The sequence below is a fragment of the Penicillium hordei genome (assembly GCF_028827395.1).
Source record: "Penicillium hordei strain IBT 12815 chromosome Unknown utg000001l_segment0_segment0, whole genome shotgun sequence".
Lineage (NCBI taxonomy): Eukaryota > Fungi > Ascomycota > Eurotiomycetes > Eurotiales > Aspergillaceae > Penicillium > Penicillium hordei.
The window spans coordinates 4,247,342-4,259,038 of NW_026623142.1; the positions used below are offsets into that span (position 1 = coordinate 4,247,342).

General features: G+C 47.3%; 6 protein-coding genes across 6 annotated transcripts; 4 read left to right on the plus strand and 2 right to left on the minus strand.

Annotated features, from left to right (window-relative positions):
* Positions 1–1,430: 1,430 nt before the first annotated feature.
* On the plus strand, positions 1,431–2,214 carry pfy1 (profilin; the record flags this gene model as incomplete). Its single annotated transcript, XM_056892668.1, has 5 exons — positions 1,431–1,458; positions 1,552–1,567; positions 1,682–1,766; positions 1,851–1,985; positions 2,083–2,214. 5 exons carry the CDS (start codon positions 1,431–1,433, stop codon positions 2,212–2,214), a joined length of 396 nt encoding a protein of 131 aa, XP_056757663.1.
* Positions 2,215–2,717: 503 nt separating this feature from the next.
* N7537_001611 (uncharacterized protein) lies at positions 2,718–3,441 on the minus strand (the record flags this gene model as incomplete). The annotated part of the gene is made up of 5 exons (XM_056892669.1): positions 2,718–3,014; positions 3,064–3,079; positions 3,175–3,223; positions 3,293–3,319; positions 3,411–3,441. The coding sequence occupies 5 exons, from the start codon at positions 3,439–3,441 to the stop codon at positions 2,718–2,720; spliced, it is 420 nt and encodes a 139-aa protein (XP_056757664.1).
* A 957-nt stretch (positions 3,442–4,398) lies between these two features.
* N7537_001612 (uncharacterized protein) lies at positions 4,399–4,956 on the minus strand (the record flags this gene model as incomplete). Its single annotated transcript, XM_056892670.1, has 1 exon — positions 4,399–4,956. The coding sequence occupies one exon, from the start codon at positions 4,954–4,956 to the stop codon at positions 4,399–4,401; it is 558 nt and encodes a 185-aa protein (XP_056757665.1).
* A 344-nt stretch (positions 4,957–5,300) lies between these two features.
* On the plus strand, positions 5,301–5,758 carry N7537_001613 (DASH complex subunit DAD4; the record flags this gene model as incomplete). Its single annotated transcript, XM_056892671.1, has 5 exons — positions 5,301–5,303; positions 5,375–5,431; positions 5,488–5,532; positions 5,587–5,671; positions 5,730–5,758. 5 exons carry the CDS (start codon positions 5,301–5,303, stop codon positions 5,756–5,758), a joined length of 219 nt encoding a protein of 72 aa, XP_056757666.1.
* A 327-nt stretch (positions 5,759–6,085) lies between these two features.
* Positions 6,086–8,512, plus strand: N7537_001614 (actin-related protein ARP5; the record flags this gene model as incomplete). The annotated part of the gene is made up of 4 exons (XM_056892672.1): positions 6,086–6,281; positions 6,341–6,661; positions 6,715–7,655; positions 7,706–8,512. 4 exons carry the CDS (start codon positions 6,086–6,088, stop codon positions 8,510–8,512), a joined length of 2,265 nt encoding a protein of 754 aa, XP_056757667.1.
* A 1,819-nt stretch (positions 8,513–10,331) lies between these two features.
* Positions 10,332–11,037, plus strand: N7537_001615 (MARVEL domain-containing protein; the record flags this gene model as incomplete). The annotated part of the gene is made up of 4 exons (XM_056892673.1): positions 10,332–10,481; positions 10,544–10,647; positions 10,703–10,825; positions 10,884–11,037. 4 exons carry the CDS (start codon positions 10,332–10,334, stop codon positions 11,035–11,037), a joined length of 531 nt encoding a protein of 176 aa, XP_056757668.1.
* Between the last annotated feature and the right edge of the window lie 660 nt (positions 11,038–11,697).

An 11,697-nucleotide genomic window follows, 5' to 3' on the forward strand; every position in this document is an offset into this window, starting at 1 on the left:
AAATGAGTGTAAGTAAGGAAGAAAAGTAATAGAATGATATTAAAAGAAAATGCCAATTTTAAAAAAAAGAGATGGGCCTTCCAGAAGGCCAACAAAAATCAAAGAGAAACCAAAGAAATACCGAGATATCAGGGTGTCGCCCAGTATATTAATGAAAAGTAAACGGATAGATTGAGTGGATCAAATAAACGAACCATGTAAATGAGACGGCCAAATTAATTTCAACACCTCCATCCGAATGCTGCTAGAGGTTCAGTCCCAGACTAAGCCTGTTGGCGTGTACCAACAAAACATGAGAACGACCCCAAACACTCACGAAATTCTGTTTTGGAATTCGAGGGGTGTATTGTATCGGCGCTAATAGCAAGCTCGTGTGAGATGCTTATTTCCCGCGGGACGAATGAGCGCAGCGGCCGCGGATTGATTCGTTCGCTACCACGTTGGATAGGGTCAAGCCATGCAGGAGGCGTGTTTCACCTGGTCAAAACTGAAACAGGGCGTTTTATTATGCGTTTTACCCTTGGATCAAGGGGGGTTCAGCTCTGATTGAATGGATGGGATATCCACATTATTCAGTGCTTGGTCATATCGTGAATTCTCCGACTTCGCATTATGAGTCGCCAATGCGACGTGATGCCAAGCCTGTCTCTGGTTCCAATGGTATGTCTGTGTGCCAAGGGGTAGACAAGACACTAGCTGAGACGAAAGATGAATCTCGGAAATGGCGGTCAAATCAGGATTAAGCGGTGGACCCGTTGAAGGTCCGAGATTCAGGTACATAGGCAGTGAGGCGGTCAGGCAGAGGTTCAGTTAGACACTTAGTCAGCAAAGCATTAAGGTATTAAGGCGGCAAGGCAGCAAGGCATCAACCGTGATGATCGACGGTACATAAAGTAACTGAGCTGACTGAGCTGACTGGGCTGACTGGACTGGACTGGGCTGGTAGCGGGATGTTATATGTATGACATACATAACCCTCGACATGTGTGGTTTGAATAGACACATCCAAACAGTTGTTATTGTTAAGCTACTCTGTATATTGTAGGGTCTCCCACCGCTAGTTGGAGAATATTAGATATCATCCATATATACACACATACACACCATACACAGATATTATAATATCCTACATAGCATAGAGAAAATGAACAGTATATTCTAAATCACCAGATACATAAATACAAATACACCGCAACACAATATAAGCTTGTTATCCCAAGGCAGTTGCAAACGGTGGGATCGTCATATGGCGGGGTCCTCTCCCGACCGCCACAACTTCCCCCCCCCCCACCAACTCCTCTTCTTCTCCCAGCTCTCCTTTTTTTTCTGTATATTCAAAAGGTGTGCGCTGAAATTTCTGCTTTCTTCTCTTCTCTGACATCTAACTCAACCGACTCCAGCGTTATTCTCTCAGCTTCTTTACAGTCATCATGGGCGAGCACTCAGCAATCTGGCAAAGTAAGCATCACCTTAAACTGCCGCACACTGCAAACTGATAGTTTGACCCTTGCGTCTTCGAGTCCGCTAACACGAGATTTCTCTTTGAATTAGGCTATGTCGACTCCAGGTACATCCCATCACCGTCCCTCGACCCCTGATATGCCCCTCATTGTTACCCTCGAAATCAAAACATCCCACCATGCCCATCCTATACATATGCTGACAAGCTTCTTTCTTACAGCCTGATGGGCTCGGGCCAATTCGACAAGGCTGGTATTCTCGCCGCTGACTTCTCCGGTGTTGAGGCTGCCTCTCCCGGCTTCGCGGTAAGCTCACCTGTTGTTTTTCCTCGTGCGGGGTGGGGTCACAGACGTGGACACTGTCGCTAACGTTAGTTTATCGAAATACAGCTTTCCCAGGAGGAGATTAACTCCCTGATCACCGCCTACACTTCTAGCGACAAGGCTTTCGCTAATGGCTTCTCTGTCTGCGGTGAGAAGTTCGTCACCATCCGTGCTGACGAGCGCAGTGTATACGGCAAGAAGGTAAATATACTGGTTCTCCTCGGCCCATAAACACCTCGGGAGTTTCATCATAACTTAACATCGGAATCTATGCTAATCTCTTTGGTCTGTGATATAGGGTAAGGAGGGTGTCATTGTTGCCCGTGCCTCCTCTTGCACCATCATTGCCCACCACAGCGAGGCCGTTCAAACCACCAACGCCGCGACCGTGGTCGAGAACCTCGTCGACTACCTCAACAACCCCCGGTAAATTGGAAAATATGCAATGATAACTAAATGATGTGATGAGTTGAGGGGGTTTGTGAAGAATAGGAAATAAAGGAGCATTCGATTATTTCTCTGTTGAGCCCAGCGTGCTGTTTCGCTTATGCTTCTTTTCTGACTTGACTGGATCTCTTTGCCTCCATGGGCCATGTCGATCCGGACATGGTTCCCAATGCACAGTATGAGGATACGAACCAGATTGTACGATGCACAATGTAATTTGTCTATTCTAACATGCATATTAACTGATTACCAGCTGTTGAAGTTAACGCTGAAAAATCAATAAGGGTCATTATTAATTACATAAAGTTGAATGCCGTAGGTGGATCGTATCATCCCATGTCACATGTATAGCACAGCGTGCTTGAGCATCTCCAAACGTGGTGATGGGCATCTGATATCCCGCAAATGTACGCAATGAAGTCTGTATACTCGTAGTTTGGGATACAATCAGGGAACATCATAGCCAAGTCCCTTGTTTGTGTACCCTCATACGGGAAGCTCAGCATTGCTCCTCCCGCCAGCAAGCACCTCAAGCCCACGCTGGATATACGGCCCAATCACGGGGATGTTGCCCGCAAATTGACCGATCGTGACAAGGAAGTCGCCAAATAGGATGAACAAACCGTAGAGTTCAATCAAGAATCCAGTCAAGGGCCAGCGGAAGAGAATAAGGAGGATACCGGCGGCGAAAGCAGCAGTGCCCTTGAGTTTTTGCGGGCGTGTGAAGAAGACCATGGTTTTCTGGACACCAATAATCAGGGTCAATCCGATGAGAAAGAGGATCTGGTATTGTTAGTCAAGTATAACGATTTTGCTGGAGCATGTGGCGTACATTTCCCATGGCAAGTCTATTAACCAGGTATTAATTAGCATTTATTCTCCTTCAAAAAAAAAGAAAAAGAAAAAAGAAAAAAGAAATTGCGACGCATCGGGATTGACATACAATGACCGGTCAAAGAACATCACCACTCCTCCAAATAGGAACAGGCCTCCTAATCAGTGGCAAAATTGGTTAGTTCTCGGTCGAAGTAATTGCTGCTTCGGGAACATCGATCTCGTACCGGCTGAGCAGAAGATCACTCCGATCTCTGTTATATAAGTTAGCCTATGTTCAACAATTGCTATGCATAGACTGCCATGGCAGTGTACAGCGCAGCTTGTAGAATGAATGCGACTGACTCTGGTTCTCTGTTAACCACATGCTAGGCATCTTTGTTTATTTCGGGTTTGATCGTCGATGATAGTATATGGGACCGAAAGTTGCGCAAATAATCTCGGCGCAGTGTTTTAGCGCACGCGACACTTATTACTGCGGTCTGGGAAACAAGTTGTCTTTCGTGGTTGTGGAATCGGTAGGGCAAGAGGCCGGGCAGATGCGGTGGGAACAAAGGGAGATATGGCGTTCTTTAAAGTAGGTAATTGCTAGTTTTTTTTGCTGCGACAGTACGCTCACGACTTGGAGAATCCTCGATACAGATCAAAAGGTAACAAAAAGTCCCAAAGGCACGTAAACAGAAAACAAGTCGAAAATCATAATTCTGCCATCTAACTGGCGCCAAGTCGGGAATCGTAGGCGGTGACTCTAAAGTGCTTATAGCGCGCGCTGATCCCACTTGTCCTTTTCCTTTACAAAGTCTTCTCCAATTTATTGGCATTTGAACAAGGTCATTAATGATGTGATCGTTCCAATTGCATAGATTTTGTCGATCTCAATCATCAGTTCTAATTCTACTGGTATTGAGATATACCGACCGAATCACAATACCGAGCATAGCTCATGCATACTTCTACCAGCTATTGCAGAATCTTCCTTTACATGTATTTTGTACATCCCACGCCGCGACGACAGTCTCTTCGGATTCTGTAACTGGTACCCTGTCCCATGGGGTGTCGGTAATAGTCGAGTGCTTATGCACAAGGCGAAGATCGACTCATTGATCACGAATAAGCCGGAGCGTTTTCTTGAGCCTGTCTCGAAAGGGGCATGGTGGGGTGGAAAGGGCTTGACTGTGTTGGTCGTACATAACGCTTCTTTGCGATTCGTATTTGTGTCTAGTTGAATTTATTAGCAGAACTCTTACAACCTGAATTCGTTCTCGTATAACATACATATTCTTCATGGTCGTTCGTTCGGGAAGTGAATAAGGTAGGGCCTCTTCCCATTCCTTTACTTCAGAATGGTATGCGCCCCGCGCGCTTCCAGGTAGTTCTCAGGAACACCCTGTGCTAGACTCCGAATCACCTTGAAGATCTCCTTGTCGTGATACCGCAGCCGGGTCTTGGGGTCGGTGTACGGTCCGTTGAGGCCAGTAATGTCACAGTAGTGATGATGGTAGGCAGGGTTGAACGATGGCGCCGATTCAATGTTCGTGTAGGTGACGGCGGGTCCGCTTGGGAATGTTGCCCGGGCGTTCTTCTCCAAGACGAGGGTCGAGAGGTTTTGAGTGGCCTGGGAAAGGTTTGGTGCAGCCCCTTCCGCGGGGGTTTGTGTGCCATTGGTGACAGCGCCCGAGGCACCCGGCGTAGTTGCGGTGGAGTTGGCTTGAGTTGCCAGCGCTGAAGCCTCCTTTCGGGAGGCTTCTGAAATAATCTGCTTGAGATTCTTGTTTCGCCGCTGGGATGGTTTCCAGTGAGGGTTGCGAAAGGGCTTGGGGACATGTGAAATGTCTAGAGTGTTCAAGAGCTGTTGGTGGGCTTCATCGTTGGCTGGAGTTGGTGGAGGCATCGTATTGAGTAAAATTCAGGCCACCGGTTTGGTCAATGAGGAGGTTGAGGGGGGAGCAGCTCTTACGAAGCTTGCCGGTGTGGATGGATGAAAGTGTGAAGACAGGAGTGGGGATGGAATAATCAAAATATATTAAATTCCTGAGTTGGCAGCGCTTGTTTATATAAAATAGGGCATTTAAAGACGGATCACAAACGGTCAAAATCAGGACCAACGTAGAAAGCAATACAAGTAGTATCCCCGGGGCCGCGAAGTCTGTATAGCTGCACGTGATCGCATCCCGATTAAGTCCAAATAAACACCTTCACATTGAACACTAACACCACATTTCTCAATATTCCACAATGGTATGCGGCTTCTTTTCCATATATTAGATCTGATACGTTGTGAAAGATCCCAGATGCTGATATCTCTATAGGAAAGCCCGCACGAGCATCAGCAGACGGTGCTGCTTTCTCGCATCATCACCAACGTTGTATGTCATGATTGAGTCACATCTGAAAAACATACTTTGCTCATTTTTTTGTATAGGAGAAGCTCAATGAAGCCATTATGGTCATGAATAAAGGTCTCCAGGTAGGTTTGACCCTCCTTCATTGATATGATCATAGTATTAACTCTCGATCACAGGAAGTCAACATCCAGAATATGAATGTTGAGCTTGTGGCGCAGATGTTCAAGAACTACCAGTCTAATGTTCTCTTCCACCTCGAAGGTATACATTACTCCACTACCATATACCAACCTTGAAATTCTCTACTAATGCCCGATAGCCACGGAGAACCTCCAGGAACCATCCTAAGGAAGAACAATTTCCTTATAACGAAGAAATGTGTAGATGAGCCTGCAATTAGTCAATGAGACAAACTTCTAAATTCAATAATAGGTTGTAATCGTTGCATCCCTGTACTCAGTAGAAGCGATAGTGATAGCCTCCATTCTTGGCGGTCCAACTCCGCCAAACCTCATCAACCGCGTTTGTGTCGTTTGCCTCTTTGTCAATCCGCTGCCCTTTCCACGGGTTCATTAGTTTCCTCCTATCCCGACCTCAATTCCCATGCAGTGATCTGTCTTCACCATCTACGATCTCCGATCCCAATAGCTCCTGGTTTCCGGAGCGCAGCCCGCCATGACGATTACCTCCGTGAAGACCCTCCTACCAGCTCGCATTGCATCCAATGCGACTGAAAAACGAGCGGAGAAGCCTCCTCCACAACTTCACGGTGTACAAGACTTTCCATTCAAGGGCTATCACCCTCCGCAACCCGAGGGATATCAGCAGAGCCAGGCCCATCCCGACACCAGTGCTATCGTCATTGACAATGGTAAGGAAGTTCAGATAATTTGCGATTCAACCTTCCTAATAGATGTGGTTCATGCGCAGGCTCCCACCTCGTCAAGGCCGGTTGGTCTTTTGACAAAAACCCCCGATTCGCCATACCTCCCGTCATGAGCCGATACCGTGATCGCAAGCTGAATCGCCAGTGCCAATTTATCGGATACGATGCCTACGTCGATGCGACCACGAGAGGACAGCTGCGCAATGGTTTTGACCCTGGTTCTAGTGTTGTCGGTAACTGGGATGTCATGGAAGGTGTGTTGGACTATTTGTTCCTCAAGCTGGGCGTGGACGGTGAAAATGGGGGCGTCGGTCGCCCGATCTTGATGACAGAGCCAATCGCCAATATGGCATATTCAAGGAAGAGTGAGTATCTGGCGGTTCCGGGGCCAATATGGTGATTGCTGACACTCCTTCAGTGATGAATGAGATCCTCTTCGAATGCTACTCTGCGCCTTCAGTGGCCTACGGCGTCGATTCCCTCTTCTCGTATCGCTATAACGGTGGAACGGACGGTTTGATTGTAGATTCGTCGCATACCTCCACTCATGTCATCCCGGTCATGAACTCGAAACCCATGCTCTCCAACAGTACTCGTCTCAACTGGGGTGGCCTGCAGAACGCCGAATACCTCATGAAGCTTATGAGGCTCAAGTACCCGACCTTCCCGACTCGTCTGACGGACGCCCAGATGGAGGAAATGGTTCATAAGCACTGTTACGTTTCACAAGACTACGATCGCGAGCTGAGTGGGTTCCTCGACTGGACAGGACTCGAGGACCGTGACCGCGTCATTCAGTACCCGTTCACGGAGCATATTGTTCAGGAGAAGACTGAAGAAGAGCTCGCGCGGATTGCGGAGCGCAAGAAGGAGAGCGGTCGTCGTCTACAAGAACAAGCCGCAAGGATGCGACTTGAGAAACTAGTGAAGAAGGAGCAAGAGCTGGAGTACTGGAAAGACCTGCAAAATAATCTAGCCAACGAGACTAAGAAGGAGATTCGTCGGGTCCTGGAAGCCGAGGATTTGAAAGACGAGGCTGCGCTTGAAAAATTGATTCGCGAGCTAGAGAAATCTATCAAACGCTCGCGCAACAAAGATCTAGGTATTGAAGAGACCGAAGAGCAGCCCGAGGAAATGACATTCCCTATGCTCGATATCCCAGATGATCAACTGGATGAGGCTGGGTTAAAGGAAAAGCGTCACCAACGTCTGATGAAGTCCAACGTCGATGCTAGACTGCGTGCTAAAGAAGAGAAGGAGCGTGAAAAGGCTCGTGTTGAGGAAGAGGAGCGTCTGGACCGTGAGACGCGCGAGAACGATTTTGAGAACTGGATTGCAAAACGCCGCAACAATCGCAAGGTATGTTGGCCAGACAAGACATTCTCGATTCCGGTGCTAATCTTTTTCAGGGCATTCTACAAAGAATCAAAGACCGTGACCGCTTCACGGCTGATCTTGGAAATCGCAAATCGCTGGCCAGTCAGATGCGTATGAAGACGCTCGCCAACCTGGCATCCGACGGTCCTAAGAAACGCCGTCGTGGCGGAGATGACGATGACTTCGGTGCCAATGACGAGGACTGGGGTGTTTACCGCACTGTAGCCGTCGGCGAGGGCAGTGATGATGAAGAGGAGGAGGATCTCAACGGAATGCTCAACTCTGTAGAGAAGGAGCTCTTGGAGTACGATCCCGAATTCAACGAGAGCAACACTTTCGCCGCACAGTCCGACTGGACAAAGAGTCTTGTTCACGCGTTCCTTCGCGGGCCCTGGCCTTTCGACCCAGAAAGCCAGCGGGAGGCACACCAGCTCCACCTGAACGTCGAGCGCATCCGTGTGCCTGAAGTTGTGTTCAAGCCGTCCATTGCTGGCCTCGACCAGGCTGGTCTGATCGAAATCGCGGCCGATATCATTAACCAACGCTATTCCAACCCAGCAGACCAGTCCCTTCTTTTGAAGGATGTGTTCTTGACTGGCGGGAATACGTTGTTCACCGGTTTCGATGAACGCTTCCGTAAGGAAGTCCGCGGATTCCTACCCATCGACGCTAGACTGAATGTACGCAAAGCATCGGATCCTGTCTTCGATGCTTGGAAGGGCGCGGCACAGTGGGCTTCTGGTGGTGATTTAGGCCGATCTTCGGTCACGCGGCAAGAGTATCTGGAGAAGGGCAGCGAATACATCAAGGAGCATGAACTTGGTAATGCTACATGGTGAGGGTAAAAAAGCGAGTTCCGAAAACACCGCTTGGGCGCACTGGAGTCGAATGGTTCTGCTTATCCGGCGTGGTATAAGGCATGTTTATTTAATACGTGAAAAGATGTTATTGTTGAGTCCGGTAGTAAGCGAAATATGACATGTTCAGCCCTTCGTATGAATAACTACAACTATGTTAATAGACCCTGTCTTGCCTTCAATGGGCAACCAATCTTACATTATCTTATATACTTCTCTCGTATAGCTAGGCTCATTTCACAATCCTCTCAGCCCTCCTCTTCCCCGGTGTTTTCTCTCTTTTTCCTTGTCCAATAAGAACGATGGCCAAAGCAGAAACCCCTGGGGTGATAGGCACAACAAATCACGCCAGAACAAGCCCAGGCTCTGGATGTGGTTAAGGGAATGAAACAAAAACTACGCAAGCTGCTGTAGACTACATTATCATGTTGGCTCTATTCTAGGAGGATTTCCCTAGAAGAAGGTTCAAGCCCTGATTCAAGATAACGGGAGAGAGCAATAGTGACATGTTTAGCATATCGGCAGCCGTCACTATATCAAATAAACATAAGCTGGCTATATACGTTTGCATTCCCCAGAGTAAGACACGCTCTTTGCTTCTATCAGTAAGCCATGTTTAAAGTTGGGAGGTCTGAGACATCTCCATGCATTGTCTCTAGAGTAATACACGTTATGCCTGTTTAGAGTCGATGGCAAATGTAGCCAACATAAACCAAGTCCGATGGCTTACACCTCCATTGACCAATAATAACAGCAAAATCTCTGCTCTTTCCTTCTCGGCTGTGTCGGATCATTTTTGTAGACAAGTCCATCTACAACATGATCAGTCGAGGACAACAATGTTGTACGGACAAATATTATCTATTACACTGGTTGCACAACGCTTTGGTGTGGCCATCACTGGCATTTCTTACCATTTCCAACCATTACTAAACAGTAAAACTAATTGTGTCTTGAATATCGTAAAGCTCGCTGATCGAAGTCCGAGTGAGCAAAAGGGATGCCACTATCCCTAGATAAGGCCGAGCCCATCGAACAAAGCTTTAATAAGACTGAAGTCACTGTCGATCATGACTCATATAGGGAGAACCCCACTATGGGGTGATGCTGCAGAGGTCTTGTTATTGTCGGCGGTTATGCACCGGTGGTGCAATATACCCCATCATCGCTCTGATTGGCACTTGGTAACTATCACATCACGAGGTTAACCAGACGTTGGATTATCTTCCGCAAGCTGCCGACTGGGTTTTTCGTTTGTTTGACGTTGTTCATTTTTTCAAGTAAACCTTAGAATCGATTTTAGCTGTCTCCTTGCGTACTAGAACATGGTATTGTCAATCATCCATTAGAAGTTAAACTTATTGTACGATATAGTATGAATAGCTACACAACTTAAAAAGTAAACAACAATGTCCAATTGCAAACGGTGCCAAATTGGGATCTGGCCCAGACATGGTTGGTTAGTTCTGACTTCATGCAGAGGCCATCATGACGCACCTGGAGAATTCTTGATTTTCATCCTGACTAGCCCTGACCCTAGTGACGGATGTTGCATTATACTTGGCGTCAGTCTTGTTTGTTTGGCTGGTTAATGGTAGTTCGATGGAACCAATGATATTGGGATGATCGTTTTCAAGATATAAAATCCTGCTCCCTGCTCCTCTGCCATGGAAGTTGATTCTTTGTTTCTTAATACCTATAGTTCCTCCAGTTATCTAGCTCTCAATTATCTCATAGGCGTGTCATACTCGGCCTTGTTGAACCCCTTTCACGCTTTGTATACTTGGTTCTTCTACACAAAATGGTCTTCTTCTCAACAACCCTTGCCCGTCCACTGCAACTGGCCACTCGTGCCATACAGTGGAGTAGCGCCGTCATTGTCATGGGCCTGACCTCGTTCTTCATCAACCGCGGTCCCCGTAGCCAGCATACCATCTACCAGGAGGTCATTGTATGTTATTGGAGCTTATTCCATTAACCCATCATCGAGCCATATTCTAATCGCAAGCTTAGGCTGTCCTCTCAGTCGTCTTCTTCATCCCGGCTTTCATTTCGCCATTCTTGCCCTCGTCGTTGGGCAGATTCGTGCTCGCAATCGACGTCGTCTTCTCCTACCTGTATGTTTACTTTCAACCATATTGTCTACATTGAAGTCTCTAATATCCATTCTAGCTGGTTGACTGCCTTTATTTTCTCTGCACAAGACTACAGCACGAGACGGTGCTACTTCGCTATCCCCGCAGGCCTAAATTGCAAGCGCAAGAGGGCCAATGAGGCTTTCATCTTCCTAGCTTTGTATGTCGCCTGTATTCTCGTAACTGCTGGAAACTGCTGAAAACTAAAATCATCGCAGCATCTTCACCTTCTTCGGTATGTTCCTTGAAGTCGCCGCTCTCTGGGCCTATCGCAGGGAAAACACCACTGTCCAACGCACCGAGGAGGATAAAGTCAATGCTGGGACTCGTCCGCCTCTTGATGCGCCTGCAGCTCCTGCTGGAACTGTCTGATTGGTGTTTCTGATACCTCCCTGGACAATTGTACATCTACTATCTCTTGGCGTGGCCAATGGTTGTGGATATATCATTTACTGGGATGTTCAGGGAACCACTCTGGACTTTTGTTTTATTTGCGTATTCTTCTCTTTGATTTTATCTTGATGAACTTGAACTTTGGCAGCGGCTGGATTGAACATACGTTACTATAAGCCGGGATGGGAGCAGGACGAAGTTGACATCTGATGGACAGTACTGCGTACATCCATCGCAGACTTGGGGATACCTTTTTCAACGTGCTCTTTTCTCTTAACAACTTAATCCATTAATTACTCCATACTGTGGTCGAAACCTTGGGGTGTTCGATATGGTAATACCTTCCAATCTTCAATTAACATGTACAAGCTCCATGGGTGGCATGGCTTCATATATCACTCTACGTAGCATAGTTCCTCTGCCGGGTGGAACTTTCCTATCTTAGCTGCTGCCGCCTTTACGAGGCGCTCATTGTCAGGCTCACCGGAGTAAATTTCGGTCCGGGCTCAAGACTTGCTATTAAGATAGCGAGGGCTATCTTTACTTTAGTAGTAGTATTCGCTCTTAACCTAATACTCAGACTTAGTGAGTGTGCTCCCGAGAGGTTTGTAGGGTGTACATACTCTATCGGTTTATTCC